This window comes from Pogona vitticeps, chromosome 4 (genome assembly GCF_051106095.1).
Source record: "Pogona vitticeps strain Pit_001003342236 chromosome 4, PviZW2.1, whole genome shotgun sequence".
Classification (NCBI taxonomy): Eukaryota; Metazoa; Chordata; class Lepidosauria; order Squamata; family Agamidae; genus Pogona; species Pogona vitticeps.
Window position 1 is genome coordinate 676,878 of NC_135786.1, and position 21,091 is coordinate 697,968.

General features: G+C 54.7%; 1 protein-coding gene across 3 annotated transcripts in view; it reads right to left on the bottom strand.

Moving 5' to 3' along the window:
- Window positions 1–21,091, bottom strand: part of SLC12A5 (solute carrier family 12 member 5) — a 111,140-nt gene that overhangs the window by 62,201 nt on the left and 27,848 nt on the right. Inside the window, exon 1 of one of the 3 annotated variants that reach the window (XM_072996547.2) lies at window positions 3,029–3,489. The exons of the other annotated variants lie outside the window; for them this stretch is intronic. Coding sequence (XP_072852648.2) covers window positions 3,029–3,080 — 52 coding nt within the window. The 5' untranslated portion in view covers window positions 3,081–3,489. Of the gene's footprint in view, window positions 1–3,028; window positions 3,490–21,091 lie in introns of those variants that run through there. 3 annotated transcript variants of the gene reach the window in all.

The window sequence follows — 21,091 nt, forward strand, 5'->3', positions numbered from 1 at the left end:
CCTTCGCACGCTAAGTCCCAAACACAGGTGTCTCCCCCCCCCCTCCTCCTTGTAGGAAAACATCTAGGGGCAACATGGGGGGGGCAGGAGGAGGAGGAGGAGGAGGCAACTCTCAGGCCTTGAGCCAGCCAGGCTAGTCTGCTCTGGTCCTCCTTGCGTGGTGCTGCTGACTAGGCAGGATGGGAGCTGTAGTTAAGCACAACTGGAGGAACCTGGCATGGGGAAGGCTGGGCCAGGGACCTGCCATGAAAGAGAGGGAGGAGGGCAGTTGCAATGTACACAAGCCACAAGCATTCGATTGCACAAGGTTTTTGCGGTGCCCTTGCAGGGGGACTACTCTTTAATTATTATTCGAGCATATGAGGAGCCAAGAAATCTGTTCCTCACCTCTAGCAAGGATCTCCCCTGCATTCCACCCCCCCCCCGGTGCACGCTGCTGGCTCCCAGCTGATTCCAAGCCCAGACAGAACAAACCACAGGCAGGGCGGAGGCTGGTTGCTCTCCAGGGCCACCAGCTGCCACCCTGACCATCCATCCCATGTTCCATCTGTTGCCCCGCAAGGGACTCCCAGGGCCCCAGCAAGAAAGGGCCAAGAATCCCCCTGGCCCTTCTTCCTGGTGGCAACTGCCATCAGGAGGAGGAGGGAAGGAGGACACTTACAGCAGTGCAGGGGGGTGCGGTGGGGGGGCTCATTGCTCCCCCTCCAGCAGCCCCTCTTGGCACACACCCCTAAAAGTGACCTGGTTGTTTTGTCCCCCTCTTTGAGTCTCATCCATTAGTCCTTTAATCCACAAAGCAATCTCCCTCAGGGAGGGGTCGGGGCTCTGCAGGTACTCGGGGGGGGGGTCCCTGTGAGAATAACTGAAGCCGCCGCCGCCACTCTGCTTTGTCCAGCGGTGGCCTTTCATGACCAACCCAAGCCACAGCCATTCCACTGCACAACGCTTCTGTGGCTCTCCACTTCCCTGGCCTCCAGAGAAGGTCCTGCACACACCTGCCTTTATCGCGGCCAACCAGGGTCTTGCTTAGGTGGCTCTCAACTGCTGCTCAGCATTGCCGAAATCAGGCTTCTAACTGCGCAGGATCTGACCAGCTACACTGGCCTCTGCCACAAGCAATTAGTGTCTCCCCCCCCCAAAGGTGGTCCTCCTCCTCCAGGCAGCCCAGGGAGTGGTCAGTGTGGGGGAGCTGCCACGTTCAGGGCCAGCCACTTGCTAAATGCTGAAGGTGGTCCGGCATCCGGTGCTTCCTGGGAGTTTGGCATGTCGACAACATTGGATCAAGTGCCACCGTCCTGCACTGGGGCAGCCCCAGACATCCCTGTCAGGGCCCACAACACACCCTCGGCTGGTTGGAGCAGTTGGGGCTCAACTCTGCCAGGCCGGCTCACTGCAGTGCTGCACCCAAGGCAGGTGCCCCGTGGGGCAGTAAGACAAGACCCACCTAATCGGAGACCTAGCCAGCGCAGGGCCCAGCGGCTTGGCAACGCCGCCCTTCAGCAGAAGGGCTCTACGCAGGAGGGTCTCCAGCGATTCCTGGCCCAAATGAGCACCGACCGACTGGCAAAGAGAATTTCTGCCCAGAAGCTTCTCCTCCCTCCCAACTCCCCACCTCACACACCAGATTCCTGCTGCAGTTCTGGCCCCCAAACTCTGCGGCAGCCAGCCATCCTGAGTGGGAGCTCAGCACCCTCCCCCCTTCAAAAAGCAGAGAGCGTTGCTTCGTGGGAGGGGGGCTCCAGCGTCGGAAAGGGGCAGGGCTGACGAACTCCTTGCAAGGAAGAAACTGGAGCAAGGCCATGGACGTGCCCGCCCTCCCTTCCCCCCATCAGCTGGTGACATCCTGGCACATTCCCATGCAGAGACCTGCAGACCATTACTCTGCACTGTGCCCAGCGCTGCCAACGGTGAGCATGTACACACACACACAGACAGACAGACAGACAGACAGACAGACAGACACCGCATTAGGCTGGCATGGGGCAGCCTCACCAATTCCCCAGTTAGCCATCAAAACTCCCAGACAACCACTCACTCCGTACCCCAGGGATTAGGGGAGAGGGACCACTGCCAGGGAGCACTAGTGCTGGGATGAGGAAGGGGGACCGCCGGGGGTGTGTGGAATCCCTCCAAACGCCAAGAGGCGCGATGCTGCTGCTGCTGCTGCTGCTGCTGCTGCTGCTGCTCCTGGCGCATTGAGCCTGCAGTAGGGGGTCCTTCGCGAAAGCAGCGGGCAGGCGGGCGGGCAGGCGGCCGAACAAGGAAGAGATCTCCCAGCCTCGCTCGGCGAACCTAGCCCGGCCGCGTCAGGGACCCAGCGGGCAGTGCCGCCGACGCAGCGCCACGGGGCCCGCCACTTTGGGCCTGAGAACTGGAGGCGCTCCTGGCGTGGAAGCGGCTCTCCAGCCGGCAGACAGGCAGGCAGGCAGCTCAGCCCGCCCGCCAAGTCGCGGCACGCTGGGAAAGTTCAGCACCGCGGACAGGGGCATCGGGCGGGCCGAAGAGGGAGGCGGCGGCGGCGGCGGCGGCGGCGGGGACTGGAGGAGATGCCGGCGGCGGATCGGGAGCCCGCGCCGCCCGCGCAGGTGCCTTCCAGGCAAGCCCTAGGAAGCGTCGCCCGTGTCCTCCTCCCGCAACGCCAGCGTCGGCGACCCCAGCTAGGGACCCCGGCCGTTCCTCGTTCCCCGCTCGCTCGCTCGCTCGCTCACTCGCTCTTCCTGCGCATCGTCGCCAAAATGTCTCCCGAGCGAGTTGCCATTTTCTGGCAAAGGCACCGGCGGGCGGAGGGGGGGGGGAGAGGGAAGCGGGGAAATAACGACGGCCGGACTGGGACGGGGCGCTGCTCCAGGCGGGACGGCGGCCGCATTCCAGCACCCTGGACAGCGCCGGGAGACGCGCGGCGGGGGGGGGCGCATGCCGGCGCGCTGCCGCTCCAGTCTCACCGGCGAAAACAGCCGCAGCCGCCGCCGTTGGCGGGCCGCAAGATGCGCGGGTCCCCCCGGGAGCGGGGGCGAGCCCCCGGGCTTACCTTGGCTGGCCCCCCCGTCGCCGTCCTCGCAGTCCGTCAGGTTGTTCAGCATGGCGCCTGTCGCCGGCCGAGGCTGCGCTCGCCCGGGCTGGGCTGGGCTGGGCTTCGCTCTGGCGCTCCTCCGCTGCCTCGCCGGCCGGCCGCGACTTGGTCTCCTCCGCGGCTTCTTCGGGGCGGCGGCGGCTGCTCCGCTGTCTCTCCGCCTGCCTCGCCTCGCCTCCCGCGTCGCTGCAGTGCAGAGCCGAGCGGAGAGGAGCGCGAGAGCCGGCGCCTCCTCCTCCTCCTCCTCCTCTTCCTCCTCCTCCTCCTCCTTGTGCAGCCGCCGGTGCCGCGCAGCCCCTCTCCCTCACTTCATCGCGTATTCCGGCGGCATCTCCCGAAGGGCGGGGGGCGCAGTGGTGTAAGCGAGCCGGGGAAGGAGGGGCCAGTCCGAGCCTCCGCCGATCCACCCGCCACCCCCGAGGGCAGCGCAGCTCCGAGCTTGGCGGCGGCGGGGACTGCAAGAGGGGGGCAGGAGGGAGAACTAGGGCATCGGGGGGGGGGGCTGGCACTGCGGCTTTGCAGACCTCGCCCCCTGCCCCCCAGCAATCCGCCTGCGCCGGTAGCCCCCGCCACCCAACGCAAGACGGAGGGAAGGGGGCTATCAGCCCAAGTTTACTTCTCCCCCCACTCCAAAAAGTGGGGCGATCCTTGCGGCACAAGTCAATGCAGGCACACACTTTGAAGGCAGGATGGTGCAAAACTAGCCCTAGAAAACGGGATGCCCCCCTTTTTCTGGCACACGCACATGGAACTCGGGCAGTGTGGCCTGGTATTGAGTCCGGACCTCCAGCAGCCCCCCTCCTGTCCACGCAAGTCCCCCCCCCCGCTAGGAAAAAGCGTTTGACTCCATCCCTGTGCAGGCATGGCAGAACTGGAACCTAGACCTCTCGCATGGCAGCCCCTCCTTGCTGTCCTGGGGAGAGGTGTTGGCCAGGACCTGCCAGAGGGAAAGAGCCCCCTCCCCAACCACCATCTTCCTCCCCACCTAGAACAGGGGCAGGGGTAGTTGCTGGTCCCCAGGCTGCTGGAGACCAAGGTGTTGGAAATGTTGAGGATGGTGATGGAGGAAGAGAAGGGGGTGGAGGGCGATTCACCCCCTATGTTCTGTGCCTCCCTTGGGGCTGAGCATCTCTCCATCTCCATGGGAATGATGAGGTGCTGTCAAGCGGCATCAGACTTATGGCAACCCTAGTAAGGTTTCTTCCAGGTGTGTGGTTTGAGTCATGACATCCTTCGGTGAGATTCCATGGGTGAGAGGGGATTTGAACCCAGATCTCCTCAGCTCTAGTCTGATGCTCTGCCCACTGCACAACATTGGCTCTCATAGAACCACAACTACCTCCAAATGCCAGATGCAAGGGAGGTGTATCAGGAGACAGGGATCTCGTGGCCTCGTGTGCTCCTGGAGGCATCAGGTGGAGCCACTGGGAGAGACAGGGAGCTGGACCAGAGGGGCCTTTGGCCTGATCCAGCACAGAGCTCTTCTCAGGTTCTTATGTTATGTAACTATACCCCCAAAATCTCCTGAACACAATGTCAGGCTTTGAGTGCCTCTGAACATTGCAGGAGGGGGAGGGCAGGCTTCCCGTTCCGATGGCCTCTTGCCTCAGCAGCACCTCCCCTGTGTTAAACCAGCCACTTCTGGGACCTCATCTGGTCCTTTGCACCCACTGGAGCATGTACCCTGATCTCCCCCCCACCCCCCAGGCTGAAGGGGACTGACTGCCAGCATGGCCTTCGGTGCTGCCCTCCCGCCCCTGGCTTAGGGCCGGCAAGTCAGATGCCCCCCCTCTCCCTCACCAGCCCTGTTCTGGACAGGCCCACTGATGGCTCGGGGCAGGTGTGTGTGTGTGTGTGTGTGTGTGTGTGTGTGTGTGTGTGTGTGTGTGTGTGTGTCTGTGTCTGTGTCTGTGTCTGTGTCTGTGTCTGTGTCTGTGTCTGTGCCTGTGCCTGTGTCTGTGTCTGTCTGTCTGTCTGTCTCTCTCTCTTTCTCTGTGTGTGTGTGTGTGTGTGTGCATGTGTGTGAGAGAGAGGCTGCCAGCCATGGTGGAAGCAGCCAAAACTCTCTGCTGTCTCCCCTGCCTTCTGGCCATGCCCAGCTTGGCATGGAGGGTGGCCATGGCCAAGCTCCTGCAGGGAGCCAACAGACATAGGGTGCATCTCAGTTTGACTCCAAGGCTGCTGAAGTGATGATTCCTTCTGCTAGCCTTGACTGCCTCTGTAGGGGAGTGGGGAGGGAGGCCGGGCCCTCCCCTTTCAGCCTCGGATCTCAGCCTGATCATGGCTGAGGCTGGCTCTCATTACTCCTTGACCGCTGTAATTAATTGTTCACTTCCTCTTGGGCCTTGGCCAGCTGCTCTGCATTACTGCCTGCAGCTCCTCTCCTTAGTGCTGCAAGCAGGGCTAAGCTCTGATCAGTGGGCCGTCCAGCCAGTCTTCTGGGGAGGGATGAGGACCAAAGGGAAGGGCATGGCTGGCAAACTGGCAAAGGGTAGCTTTGTGGGCCTCCTAGAAATACTGGGCATGCCAAGAGGTGCCCACCTGGGACTCTCCCCTTGGGACTCTCTTTGGCCGTACCTGCACCCCTTCATGGTTCACTCCCTAAGCAGCTTGTAGGAAGCTGTTCTGTACAGGAGGGTACAGATCCCAGTATATCCAAAGGGACACAACACGCAACAAAACAAAACTCACAAGGCATTCAAATTAAATATACTGTTATATCACATAGCAAAAAAAGTGAAAATACAACTGGCTAATCTCTACAGGAACAGCAACATGGCCTCCTAACAAAATAAGGCCAGTGTGCTCCGAGGAACTCTCAGGCAGTCGTGCCGGACCAGCCAGGTCCACCTTCTAGTTCTCAGGGAGCCGCGAAGCTCTCTGGGCGGTGCTTGGCCCCGTCCCTCTCTCCCAGTCTGGCCTCCCTCGCAGCACCGTTGCGAGGACAGAGCTGTGTGAAAGAGGATAGCCGTTAGCTGCCATGAGCTCTTTGGAGGGAAGGTGGGATAGAAATGGAATACCAAAGTGACTGATAATTAAATGATCAGAATTCTATTGGGTGGGCACAACATAAACCCCACGTTGTGTAACTGCTACCCGTGATCAGTCTGTCCAGTTGTTGTTCACTTGGACACACCCACTTCATGCACTTCATGGTGCACTCAGTCACACACCAGGCAATGGAGAAATGTCCAGAAAAAACTGCAAAAATGGTGTGCAGTGTTTCCTTACATCTATACTATTTTGCAGTAGGACCTTGAGCAGTAGATATTAAAACCAAAAGCTTGGGCCAAACGGAATAGTATTTCAAAGTCATTTAAAGCACACATACAAAGAAGGAACTGAATCAGCCTCCCACTGGTGTTGGGGCCACCCAGCAAAGGCCCCGTTTCCTGTGTCTGCCAACTGGGCCGACTCGTTAGATGGCCTCTGAGAACTGGACAGAGGCTCACATTGGTGTGGGCTCTCTGGGAAACTATATGGTGCTTTCATGGTTAGATAACCAGTAACCAAACCAGTACCTACAGAGCTGGCGTTCTATGCGCCAACTGATTCACTTCCACAAGTGACTGGGCAGTTGTTTTCTGCAGCAGCTACACCTTCCAGGTGACCTTCGAGGCCAGCTGTACGTACACGGCACAGGAGCAGCCACGCCTGCATGTAAAGGGTCTGTGGCAGGTTCTGCCTTCTCCAGGTAGCCAGGGGGGCAGGGGTGAATCAGGCAAAGATCTTTCTGCCCACGGACCCCATTTGCGCCTCCACTGAGTCCATGAAAAGCCCCCGCCCCCAGTGGCACTGCTGATCCTTGCCTAGGGGTGGGCGATGCCACCCAGACCTGGAGACAGACCCGGGGTGGGTGTCTCGCCATCACACCACAAGACATGCCCGCCTGCCGTCCACCACAGCCAAGGGGCCCAGAAAGGTGCCACAGGCAGGAGCCGGGAAGGCGAGCCAAAAGAATTCAGTCTGCCTTGTCCTCCACCCACCTGGACCACTCGATGGAGAAACCCGCAAGAACTACCAGGGCCGTCTCTGTCACCAGAACGGGCTAGGAAAAAAAAACTGAGAACAGTTCCCAATTGTCCGTCTCACTCGGAGGGCGTCCAGAGGCCACCAACACTCGGCCACACTGGGTCCGGTTTTGTGTTTTCCAAATAGTGATCTGGCCACAGGTGGAACAACACCCCCCCTCCCTTTGGGCCACGATGAGCCCCCTTGGAATGAGACATTGCCTCCTCAAGATCCCTTGGCCACAAAATCCATGCCGCCCTCCCCCCTCCCCCCCCCACCCTGAATGCCATGGCTGCTGTCTGGGAGGTCCAGAGGACAAGGTCTAAACTGCCAGATATTTATAACCGGGGGTGGGGGGTGGGGGGTGGGTTTCCTGAGCTTGAAAGGCTAGTGGCGATCCTCTTTCTCCAGGAAGCTGATCCACATCACCCACACGCATTCCCCGGAACATGGTTAGTTGAGGAGGCATCTCCGCATGGCACTCCAGCTACATCCCACCCACCTTGTCTCTGCTAAAGCTACAGCAGGCAAAGCTAAAGTAAGACAAGTGGGTTTGCCTATAAAATGTGAGGCATCTGGGTTTCAGCCAGCTCCTGCTTCTAACCACCAGCCTGAAGCCATTTCTTTGGTCATCCAGCAGAGTAATTAGCTACTGGCGAGAGGATCTCTCTCACCCCTACGCGGAACAGTCAGGGTGATCTTGAGATCGGCCATGAAGTCCAAGAGAGACATGGTAGTAGCAAGGGGTGCCTCGGACAAACTCTCTCTCTCTCCCCCCCCCACCCTTGATTGCAGGAATGCACATTCCAGTCATGACATGGGGGGCGGGGGCTACATTTTCTGATGCCTGGGACATCTGGCCACAACAACCGCTCTGGCTTTCGCCTTCCACGGCACCAAGGACGGACCGAGTGTGAGATGTGCTGATGAGCTGACTGGAAACAGTGCCTGAAGCAACCCGCAGTTCCATTTATATGCAGCTGTGAAGTTGCCAAGGAGGTCTAACACCCTGGACTTCAAAAGCGGAAGGCTTTAAAAAGGAGAGTAAAAATGAAGATGAAAGAAAAGATCAAAACAGCGAGACTCGTGTTCTTATTCCCCCCGGAGGATTGGCAGCCATTCAAAACCACAGCAATGGAGGCTCAGTTGGCTATCACAGGTCAGGAAAGGCATCACGAAGTCTGAGAGGTCGCCAGCATCGTTAACCAGCAGAGTAGAGGAAGCTATCAGAGAGAGGAAAGGTTCCTTCAGATTTAGAAACCAGAATCTTCACCCAAATGAACAGAACAAAAAGGTACGCAGAGTTGCACGGAAGAAATGGAACTGGATAAGAAAAGAAGGATGCAAAAGAAGGGTTTAGACTGCCTGGATGCCAAAGGTAGCTAAATGGATAGCTCAGTAAGAGGGAGCAGCAGAACCAGAGGTCAGGGATTCAGTTTCTCACTGTGCCTCCCAGCAGGACAGCCTGCCTCAGGTGAGCTGCACAGGGGTCCCAGAGCACCACACACCGCAGGAGAAGGGAAGGGCAAACCACTTCTGGGGACCTATATAGAGGTTTTCTTCTCCTCTAAGCATTATATAGAGAGAGGCCCCCACAGAAATCTCAATATAAACCACAAAGAACAAATATTTTCATAGAGTGAAGGCAGCACTCAGAACAGAACTCAGTGCAAAAAGAAAAAAAACGTTGCTATTAATAGCTGGGAAACTCCAACATTAACATATTCATTTGGAATGGTTGACTGGAAGTACACTGATCTTAATTATTTAAATGGGGAAACCTGAGTCCTATCAAAATACTGGTGCCATCATCCAAAGGCATGTATGGAGTGCTTTTATTCATCACAGAACACAGTGTAGATGTTTGTATTCTTAGTGGGCAGTTTTTAGTGGGTGGGGAGTGTTTGGGGAATTTTTATGTATGTGCATGTGGGTTTGGTCTCTGGGTGCCTGTGTGAATTTCGTTGTATGGGTGTACCATGTATATACTTACAATGACAATAAATAAATTATTTATAAGAGCATGGGTGGGTGCAGGCTTGCTGATCTCAAGAGTCTTGGTGTATATATATAGGTTTTCTTCTCCTTTAAGCATTCAATTAAAGTGTCCATTAATGAACCTATACTTGCTGCTCTCTGAGAATTTGCCTCTTCTCATGTGGATAATGGTACATTTATCAATAGCCAGATTAATTTTGGTATCTGTAATGTAAGACTTGGTGACATTTAAGAGACTATTCAGTTTATCAGTTTATCAGAGCTAGCAAATTATATCATCTATTTATATTGTGAAACAGGATTTTTCTCTTAGATTTGTAGCTTTTAGTGGTTTTTAGTGGGTTTAGAGCCAGAGAGAACCAGAAAGAGCTCAGAGAATCACCCTGAAAAATAGCTAGTCTGATAAGGGCATTTTGTCCTCCACTTTGATAGTAATGATCCTGTTATCTCTTTTGTAAATACTCAAAATGTCAACAAGCTGTAAGTGGGGCACAGAATCAAATGTCTTTGGGTAATCAATACAAGCAAATGATAAGTTGCTAGAGTTCATTTGAGTCTGATTCATTGGCCAAAATCCTGTTGCTTAGCATAATAAATTACACTAGAGCAGGCCCATTGAATCAGTGGAAGTTTGCTGAGTCAGTGTGTCCATAGATTCAATGGATTTAAATGGGCTTACTCTATGCAACTTACTTTAGCATACTAAATCACAGTTTGAATCAATGGGACTTAAAGAGGAGCTGACACATTAAAACCCCATTGAATCAATGGGCTTATTCTAGTGAGCTTTACTAGGCTAACAGGATTTGGGCCACAGAAGAAGGGGCCAATAATGAGCACATTCTCACAATGGCAGAATCTCTTAATACTGCTCCTCTGTTGGTTGGTGAGGATGTGGCCACATTTGAGAAACTATATATATTTTGGGAAATAATTGATGTAAATAAACTTGTAAACTGTTGGTAGACAGGCAAATAGGTCAGCAATTATTAGGATCAGAATAACTGCTAAATTTATAAAAGGGGTTACTTCTTGTGCAAAGAATTCTGGAATAAAATCTGGATTGCCAAGTGCTTTGTTAAAAATGGGGAAAGGTTAATGTTCTTCCATTAAAGGTAATAGATGCTATCCACTCTGAGGGCGTTCCAGATTTTTGTTTTTGCTTGACATGTGTATCTTTTATTTCGCAGAGGACCATAAGTGGCAGGAAACTGTAGGCATCATGTTTGTATTGAAGCCAGGGGCGACGGTTGTATCCAGGGGCCCCAAGGCGACAGATTTGCCCTGGACATCTCCAAACCCTCCTTAGGCGGTACAGTGGCTTCCAATTTCAATCCTGTTCAGAACTGTTCCCAGTTTGTTCAGAAGATTCGTTCGTTCGTTTCATCGTTTAGTCGTGTCCGACTCTTCATGACCCCATGGACCAGAGCACGCCAGGCCCTCCTATCTTCCACTGCCTCCCGGAGTTGGGTCAGATTCATGTTGGTTGCTTCAATGATACCGTCCAACCATCTCATCCTCTGTCATCCCCTTCTCCTCTTGCCTTCACACTTTCCCAACATTAAGGTCTTTTCCAGGGAGTCCTCTCTTCTCATGAGATGGCCAAAGTATTGGAGCCTCAGCTTCAGGATCTGTCCTTCCAGTGAGCACTCAGGGTTGATTTCCTTTAGAAGTGATAGGTTTGTTCTCCTTGCAGTCCAGGGATTCTCAAGAGCTCCTCCAGCACCACAATTCAAAGGCATCAATTCTTCGGCGGTCAGCTTTCTTTATGGTCCAGCTCTCACTTCCATACATCACGACAGGAAAAACCATAGCTTTGACTATTCGGACTTTTGTTGGCAAGGTGATATCTCTACTTTTTAAGATGCTGTCAAGGTTTGTCATCACTTTCCTCCCAAGAAGCAGGCATCTTTTAATTTCGTGGCTGCTGTCACCATCTGCAGTGATCATGGACTCCAAGAAAGTAAACTCTGTCACTGCCTCCATATCTTCCCCTTCTATTTGCCAGGATGTGATGGGGCCAGTGGCCATGATCTTAGTTTTTCTGATGTTGAGTTTAAGACCGTTTTTTGCACTCTCCTCTTTCACCCTCATTACAAGGTTCTTTAGTTCCTCCTCACTTTCTTCTGTTCAAAAGATACAGTTTTACAACTTCCTCTCAGGGGTCTTCACAAAGCTAGGCAATCTGGCTGCACTCACCTCCACCTTCTGTTTCAGCAAGTCAACTTAGTCAGCAAGTTTAAGATCCTGGACTTCATTCAGCTGTGTGTTTTTGTTGTTGTTGTTAATTTATTTACTAAAAATATTGGCCATTATCCTCTTATGCCTTGCAGTTGTGGAAGGGCAAGAGTGAAGGAGTCCCACCTCTCTGATAGGCTCCTCTTTTGTGCCCCTGATCCCCCACGGCATGCAAGAGTGGGTGCCCAAGGTATTGGATGAGCAGACATGGAAGTGGTGGCCATACACGGCCACCCTTACAGTCCAGAGAGGATACTTCCCATGAAGAAGGAGAACCAAATACTGTTTCCCATGCCTCAGAAAGAGAGAAGAGGCACAGCGGGTTGACCTATGAAATGACAGGAAAGTTAAAGGAATACGAGGGAAAGGCTGAAGGCAGCAGGTAAAGAGGGAGACCAAATACCAGACGGACTGATCTCTAAAGTCAGTCTCTCTCACCTATTTTATCACTTTTTAAAAATAATTTCTCTGTGCTTAATGTTATTGTGCTTTTAAGGATCATGTTTACTATGGCCCCTTTTCTGAATTTTATAATTCTTCTGAATTTTGTTGTTCTTGTTGGTTTTATTCATTCTTATGATTATGTTATTTTGATGTTGCTCTTTTGGTCACCCAGAGTAGTGGCTCTACTATTAGCTGGGTGGGATAGAAATAGGAAGGAAAGAAGGATAGGGAGAAAACAAGGAAGGAAGGAAGGAAGGAAGGAAGGAAGGAAGGAAGGAAGGAAGGAAGGAAGGAAGGAAGGAAGGAAGGAAGGAAGGAAGGAAGGAAAGAAGGATAGGGAGAAAACAAGGAAGGAAGGAAGGAAGGAAGGAAGGAAGGAAGGAAGGAAGGAAGGAAGGAAGGAAGGAAGGAAGGAAGGAAGGAAGGAAGGAAGGAAGGAAGGAAGGAAGGAAGGAAACCACAGGCTCGAGTTTGCAAGAGTTGAGCAGGGCGTCTGAGGACAAGACATTTTCAAGATGTCTCATTCGTAGCATCACCATAAGTCAGAGGTCACTTGACGGCACATAACAGAAACAACAACAGAAGTAGTTAAGGAGATGGCAGGGAAGTTGACCAGGTTCCTTGAGTCTGTCCCTTTCGTGGAAGATGAAGGGTAGACACCTCCACCTTTTCGGAAGGGAGTCTAAGGAAGAAAGCCAAACTTTGCTGGCAAGAAATGAGGTTCTAGATCTTACTAGTAACTGAAATCAAAAACAACTAAGCAAACACAGAGAAAGTCTTTAATAGGAACACCACCTCAAGTGAGCAACTACAGGTCTTCCAAAAAACCAAGCCAAACCAAGCCCGTAACATGTCCCTAACATCAGCCTGTGGAAAACAAGAGTCGGAGAATTAGATAATTGTAGAGATGAAAGGCAGCCTGAGAGTGGGGGAGTCTGAACTCCACTTCCCTTGAAGCCGGAGACCCACAGCTCGCGGTTGGGATAGCTGCTGTCATGCTACTAGTATTTCAAAAAGAACTCATGTGTCACCCAGGAAATTACAGGCTGGTTAGTTAACCATCTGTGCCAAGTGAAGACATGAAAATCACTCCTGAGGGTGAAATCATGAAGCAGACAGCAAGACCGGTCTTACTGGAAAAGAATCAATGCGGTTTTGCCACGGCAAGACATCGCAAACGCTTAGTTAGACCTCTTTGAGTTTGAGATGGTCCAACAGATACTGTTCTCCTGGGCTTTCAAAAGGGTTTCACAAGGTCTCTCATCAAACACTCCTACGCAGTCTTATGGATCAGCACCCAATTAAAAGTAGTGACTTCAGGTGTTTAAAAAAACACCACAGCACTCTGTCCAGGAGCCTGAGTAGCACCATTACAGAAAGAGAAAGTCCACTGTTGCTGAGAAGGACACCTTCACAAGAACGTTGCTATCATGTTTATTGTTTACAGTACGACAATGGCAAGAGGGAACGACGGTTAAGGATTAAAAACCAATCAGTGTCAAAAGGTCCCACCAGCATGCCCGAAATCACAGGCAGAAACTCTGTGAATGGGTTTGTGGCTGGAAATGCCCTTCATGGCAACATGAGAGCTGCGGCAGAGTGGACTGCAGGCCATTCTTACTTCTAAAAACCCTTGTGTCCCACTACGTGTCTCGCCGACAGTAACTGTCCCACAAGCTGAGATTCTTTGGGAACCAAACCAGAGAGTGAGCCTGAATCGCTGCCTCTCACAACGGAGGGAGGTGAACGGCACACCTGTCCTGGGAAGACCTGCGCTTCCTCGCTTGTTCATAAATGATCTAGACCAAAGGAACCAAGTTATTGAGAGTCTCTAAAACAAAAAGAGAAAGAGCCAAGAGCTCCCGAACGACCTCTCCGAATGGGAGGAACTGACATGAAAGGTTGATGCGGAAACTGCAAGTGGTGCAGAATGCGACGGCCAGGCTCCTTAGTGGAGCGAGAAAACACCATCATATTTCTCCTATTCTGGCCGCATTGCATTGGCTGCCCATTCGGTTCTGCATTGACTTCAAAGTCTTGATGCTTACGTACAAAGCCCTAAACAGTTTAGGGCCTCGATATCTGGTGGAACGCCTACTCCCACCAAGATCTACCCATGTCACTCGATCGAGTCAGGAGGTGAGGTTGAGGGGCCTGACACCAAGGGAGGCCTGGAAGGAAAAAACAAGAAACCGGGCCTTCTCAGCAGTAGCCCCTCGCCTCTGGAACAATCTTCCTCCGGAGATTTGTGCGGCCCCGTCGCTGGGTATCTTTAAAAAAACAACTAAAAACATGGATTTTCATGCAGGCCTTCCCTCCAGTCAATACTTGATCTTTTTTCTTTACTTAGTTTATTTGTTTTTATTCTTTCCATCTTTTAGAATCTGTTATTTAAGGTAATAACTTTTTGTGTAATATTTATTTGTCATTTTATGTATGTATCTGAAAGCCTCCTAGAGTGGTCGAAAGACCAGATAGGCGGGATAATTAATTAATTAATTAATTACATTTCAATTGAGGCAAATGAAAAACAGACTGCACTGGGGCAAAAGAAATCACACCCTTCACAATGGCTTGGAGCTGCTGGCGGCTGACCAGGAAAAAAAAATGTGAGGTTGTAGGTCCACAGATAAGCACTCAGTTGCTGTAAGAAAAGTAGATTCCATGTCAGGGATGAGGCAGATCCGTGGTTTTCTTCAAATGTATGGTTCAGTTCATACCAACTCCAGCTTGCAAAACTATGTCTTGTACATATCACCGCCCCTCCCCCTCAAAAAAAGGCATGGAGCAGAAAAGGGTGCAGAAAAGGGAAAAGTGCAAATATTGAGTGGGGAAAACTCTTTGGAGGCTTTCCAGTCTGGGGGGGGGAAAGGTGGGGGACATGATAAAACTCTGCCTAAGGAGGGGCTTTCCTCCCTCCCCCCCCCAAAAGCCTTAAGCCAAATAGGTCCCAACTCTTAACCTGTGAAGAGTGGGGGATTCAGGACATCACAAAGCAAAGACTGTTCCTCAAAGTGCAGAGCTGCCATGGAACTCCCTGCTACAAGACACTGCGATGGGCTGCCAACACGGGCCGCTTCAAAAGTGGATTCAGCAGACTCGAGGAGGAGAGCGGCATGAGTGGTCACGGCTCAAGATGGTTATATCTCACCCCCAGCGGAGGCGGTGGCCAAGGGCCTCTGAATGCCAACGGCTGGGGAAGGCAAACCGACTCTCTCCCCCCCTGCTTTCAAAGCCTATGAGACTCAAGAAAGGTGTGGACTGGAGAGCCTTTTTTTGGGAGCAGCTCCTGGCCATGAGGGCTCAACAGGATGTCTGTGTCCAGACCCAGAATGCCAGCAAGGGAAGGTGCCAAGAGGCCAAGAGGGAGGGGAGGGTTTGGGGTCCGGCCCTGCTGACCCACCACTGCAGGAACAGAGACCTGAACGAACCAGCGCTTTTTTGCTTTGAGCTAGCCTCCGGGCTGCTTGTTCGATCTTCTCTTAAAGAGGGGCAGAGGAAACTCGGAAGGGGGGGGCAATGGCAGTTTCCCCCGCCCACAAGCAATTATTAAATAAATGGTTACATAATGATAAATATGCCAGGCGGCACAGAGCAGCAAAGGCAGCCCGAACAGAGTGCAGGGGCCCCTCCGGCCAAAGCACTGTCTGTCCCTCCTGGTTGCATCTCCAGCAGCTCAGCAGGAACCCCTCTTTCCCTGCCTGTCATAAGCAGCCCCCACTCTCCTGGCTGCCCCCCACCCCCCACTAAGAAGAGTGAAAGTGCAAAGAAAGATCCACTTGTTCAGAAAGGGGGGGCACACGCGTAGAGGCAGGGAATGAGAGGCGCACGTGAAAAACACCTAATCCTATAATCCCAGGATTAGGGCTCCATTTCCAAAGGCCTTCCTTTCTGCTGGCCGAGAATGGGCACCTCCCCCCCCTTGATGCCTCCTTCCCGTGTGCCAGCGTGGGCGCTCTTCAGTTTCCTCTGCTGAGCCAAGGGCAGCATGCGGGGGGGGGGGCTGAACACCCTTTGAGTGATGGGTCTCCAGCCTCCCTCTGGCTCTGGACGGTCAGAGCCACCAGGTCTGCCCCAACCTCCATGGCCCATCCATGGGCGCGACACAGAACAGCCCTAATGACGTGCATGCACACAGCGCTGCCCCCCCACTGACACCAGAGATGCCAAGGGCCTGTGAGGGTGTTGGGGTGGCACGTGGGAAAGGCAGTGCCAGGAGGGGGCCCTGGTAGAGAGACTGACTCTGCGGGGGGGGGAGAGAGAGAGAAACAGCCCCTCCACTCAGAGTGCTGATTTGCCCACGGCACCCTTGTCTTTTGGGCCACGTGCCCGAGCCAGACCCTTGTGTGGTTCTCTGTGGGCCTGCCATGCCATCGCCCTGTCTGTCAAGGACTGGCTACCTTCTTCCCAGCCTGCAAGGTTGATGACGCACCCCATACCATTCGCCCGGCGGCCCCAACAGCAGGGGGCATGGGCCTGGCCAAGGCCATCATGGCACTTATTCTGCCCTGGACAATGGACCCTGTGCCCACGCCGTGTCCATGTGTGCCTGTCCTTGGCTGGGAAAGGCTCGGCCAGTGTGATGATGACAAAACTGATGGAGCATTTACAAGCCAGGGAAGAGAAGACAGATGCTGAAGAGTTTGTGCAGCTGAACAGCCTGGAAATCCACAGCCTTGGGTTCAGCCAAGGTAGAGCCACTCTGGCTGAACCCAAGGGAAAGGGCCCCCAAAGAAGACAGCCTCTAGATCAGGGATTCCCAACGTTGGATCCCCAGATGCACAGGCAGTGGCCAAGCAAGGCTTCTGGGGATTTTAGTCCCAGCACATCTGGAAACCCAAGGTGATATTTATTACTTATTTATTTATTTGATTTTTACCCCGCCCCTCTAGACCATGTCTACTCGTGAGAAACCACCCATGCAAGGAAGTGTTTGGCCCAACAACTGATCTGCAAATGGCTTTGTTAATTTAAGGTAACTGCCAGTCAGGGTGTTTGCATCACCACCAACCAAAAGAAACGGGCCTGGATAGCAGGGGAACCTTCCACCCAGAAGGTTCTCCAGAAGGAGGGCTGCCGCCTTCTGCTAGTTTTTAAGCTAGTCAGAGACTTCCAAGGCTGTCTGTGTGGGCAAAGATTCGGTCTCAGGGCCAAGGAGAGGAAGGAAGGGACGAATATCCAAATAGCCTTCTGGCTGGTCTCCACTGCTTGCTTGGCTCTCAGCACCTGGTTTTCAGACTTCATCCAAACACAGAGGCTCCTCTTAAATATTGCAGCTGGTTGCCATAAACATGCGTCTAACAATGGTCCCTTCCTCCTGGTTGTCCCATTCAGTTCCATAGTGTGCTTTTTGAGATGAAGTTGAAACTGCACACAGAATTCCAAGCTCCAGTCTTCCTGCCACAGCTGTACAGAAAACGAGGCGGAAGACTCTCTGCCTTCACTTCTCATTCCCTTTCCCGCAGGAGCCTGAGCACAGAACGGCCAGCCTTTTCCCCAGGAGCGGCTTTCCCCATCCTTCCTGCAGCTGCGTCTCCACCAAGGATATCTTCACTTTGACTTCCAACAAAGCACAACCAAGGTCAGGTTCCTCTCCTCTCCTGGGTGCTGGACAATGAAGAGAAAAGGGTCTCCTTGAGCTCCCGGGGGCCCATCACTCTCCACGGGCCTGGCCCTCTTTCTTTGACTTGTCTAAGCTGCAGCCGGTCCAGGGCAGCAGCACACGGAGAGCACACAGGCCATCAGTTAAATTACAAGCTTGCATTCAGGATTTGTGCTTGCCAGTTTGGCAGTTCCAGCCAAACAGCGCTTTGGAATGATGACTCCAGCCAAGGGAACATGGGCTAGGATGAAGCCAGGGGTGACCTCAGACCAGCAGCTCTGATGCACTCAGAGCCCTGGGCAGTTGGTTGAAAGGCGGGGTCGCTGCCTCTTGACCTCCATGCCATTGGAGAGGTGCTGGTTGCTCCAGCTGGAGGCAGCAAGGGGCTGGTGCTAGCCCCAAGGCAGGGAGGTGCAGTTTTGAAAGCATCCAACAATCCAAGGTGGGAAACGGGGCTGGAAACTGTGGCCCGTTTGGCCCCTGGAACTCTGATGGGACAGACAGAGGCCATTTGACCCTTTCTCCCTGGGAGAAACGCCACTGTGCTGCTCACCCCGCCCCCTCTCAAAAGAAAGTGCCATGCAAGAGAAGCAAACCGAAGCTGGCTCAGGTGTGCAATAGCCCTCCGATGTCCCTCTGGTTCAGAAGCTGCCAGCATCTCAGCAGCATCCACTCGCAGAGGGGCATATACATGCAGCCACACACACTCACTTGCACACCGATGGACACATGCACACACTGCCCCTCACCTACTCACACCTGAATGGCCGCTTTCCTCAGCTCAGGCCTGACCACCCAGAAGCCGCCTAGAGTGGTCCAGTGGGCCAGATAGGCGGGGTATAAGTTAAATAAATAAATAAATAAATAAATAAATAAATAAATAAATAAATAAATAAATAAATAAATAATAATAATAATAATAATAATAATAATAATAATAATAATAATAATAATAATAATAATAATAATAATAATAATAATAATAATAATAATAATAATAATAATAATAATAATAATAATAATAATAATAATAATAATTCTGTGACTCAGAGCATCTCTTCCTCAAAGAGGGCACCCCCAGCCCGGCATCCCGGACCCTTCAGGCGACGGTGGTGCCACACGGTGGGACATTCAGAGAGCTGCCCTCCAGCAGCTGGCTTCCCTCTTGGGTTCGCTATTGCCTGGGGTGGTGGGGCTGGGGCCGGTGTACTCTACTCTGCCTTTTTGCCACCCCCAGGCAAGGAGGAGGAGGAAGAGGAAGAGGAGGCAGGGTGGTGGGTGGCAGTGGCGGCAGTGCAGGGTGGAAGGCTGCCGCCCAGCAGGCCCACGAGGGGAAGGGTGGCCTCCTTCTATCAGGTGAGACTAAGCACACACACACACACACACACCCCAGGCCGGCTGCCTTCTCTGCCCCTCGTCTCCAGGTCAGGTGCTCTCTCCCCCCCCCCCAGGGGCACCTAGGCAGCAGCCCTGTTTGATCCAAAGCCCCCCCCCCCGCCTCGCTGCTCCCTTTGCCCACCAGGCTCCTCCTTGGCTGCTACTGGCTCACAGCTCAGGCCCCTGGGCCCCTGGGTGGGGTCGGGGCTGCCCCCGCAGAGGCCTGCCTGTCGCTGACCTCTTCCAGCCCTTGGCCAGGCCTCTGGGCAGCAGCTGTCCCCCTCCCAGCTCCTGGAACGGGCTCGCCAGCCCGTTGCCACCCCTCACCCCCCCACACACACACACCCAGGCCGTCACCTGGGAGAAGCTTCCGCTCACACTTCATCAGAGGTGCTGCCACACCATTCACAGCTCCTTCAGCCAGAGCCCCAGGCAGGCACACACCTACACACACACACACATATACAGAGAGAGAGAGAGATGGGGCCGGCGCCAGCAGCGCAACCTCCTCCTGCCGGAGAAGGATCGCCTCTGGTGGCCGGCAGTGGGGGCTGCTCCCTCCCTCCCTCCCTCCCTCCTGTCCCGCCGCTGGACTCCGCTGAAGGCTGGGCTTCAGAGCTTCACAGGAAAGTGTGAATTAAGGCAGGAAAAGAGCTTCTAGTCCTCCCGGCGGGGGCGGGGGGGGCGCGGGAGGATCTCCCGGGAGCCCGTCCTGCTTCGGCCTGACACCTGAAATCACAACTCACCGGTGCAGCTGAACGAGGCGGCCCTGGGGGTTCCTCGCCCCTCCCCGCCCACGCGCCCACACCGCCTCTCCAACCAAGCGGCCTCCCCTTTGGGCTCTGCTTGGGGCACTGCGGGCCGAGAGGGATGCTTTTCCACCTCGGAGGTGAGAGAGAGGCCGGGCGCTCCGGGCCCCCTCTAGCCCCCCTCTTAGGAACCTCCTCCTCTTTTCCTCCGGCGGCTGGGCTGCGTTTCAGAGTTTCCCACAGGGAGGGACCTGGGAAGGAGGAAGCCCCTCCGGCACTGCCGGTCCCTCTCCCCCGGCCCGCCCCGCTCCTCGGCCCAGCGACGACCTTGCAGAGGAGACTCACACCGTCCGGGACGTGGCTGAGAAGGCGCCCCAGCAGCAAAGCCCTCGCCTCCGGCCTCCTGCACCCCCCCTCAACTATAGCCGGACCTCCCGCCGCGGGCGCAAGCAATGCGCGGAGCCTCTCTCACGCATGCACGCGCGCGGGCGCAGAGAGAAAGTGACAGGGAGAGAGGTGGCAGGGCAGGGCAGGGCCGTCCCCAGGGCCAGGGGGTGGGGAGGGGGAGTTCCGCGCCCCATCGCGCAAAACTCCTTCGCGTGGCCCGATGCGCCTGTAGGTGAGCGCCCGCTCGCGGCGAGGGGCGGTCCACCCCCCCCAGTGCGGCGCCATCGCTCCTGTTCCAAAGGGACGCGTGCATGCTGGAAGCGGTGGGGAGGAGCTTTTTAATGAGCAAAAGGGGGCTTCAGCCCGTTTGAGGCTCAGTCCCTCTGGAGCGCAAGACTTTCTCCCCCACACCCAGCTCGGCTCCCCACCCGCTTCCGCCACCCCCACCCCCATCCCCGCGGCAGGCAGAGGTCTCGCCCCTCTTCGGGCCTGCCTCGGCCAACTTTTGCCTTGGCTTCAGCAGCGGCGCCCAAGAGCACTTCTGCGGACGTGCAGAGCGTCACGCCCCACTGCCGAGTACCGGGGCACTTCTTTCGGGCGGGGGCTCAAGCCTTTATGAAGGCCAGATCCTTCTCTGGGAAGCTCCGGGCGCAGATACGGGGGGGGGGGGAGGCTCCACAGGCGAAGGAAAGGCGCTCTGCATCTGCTCAGAGGGAAACCGCCCTTCTCCGTTGTCCTGCCCCGAGAACTGAACCTCGACGAGGCGGCCGGTGAGTTTCCCCGCCGCTCCCCCGCGCCAAGCCCCTGCAAGTCCGCTGGCGGCGGAGACGGGGAGAAGGAGACCCCCCCCCCCCAGGAGGAGGAGGGCGCCTTCCTTCAGGCCCCAGTGGGGCCAAGAGCACGAACCGGCAGCCTTGGAGGCGGCCCAGCGCGTGGGCCGGAGGTCGGCCGGCCGCCCCACCTGCGCCCACCGGCCCACCTGCGCTGCTCCACCGGCCCCGTCCCTCCTCTGCGCTTCCCCGGAAAGAAAGATGGGGGAGCCATCCAGCAGAAAACGAGGGAAGGCAGGCGGCCTCGTTGCCCTGGAAACGAGAGGGCCTCCTTGAGCAGCTGGTTGCCATGGAGATGGCAGATGGGGATACGCGCGCACACGCGCGCTCACATGCACGAACACCCGGAGTCCAGAAATGCCAAGCGCTCAGCGGCTGAAGCGGG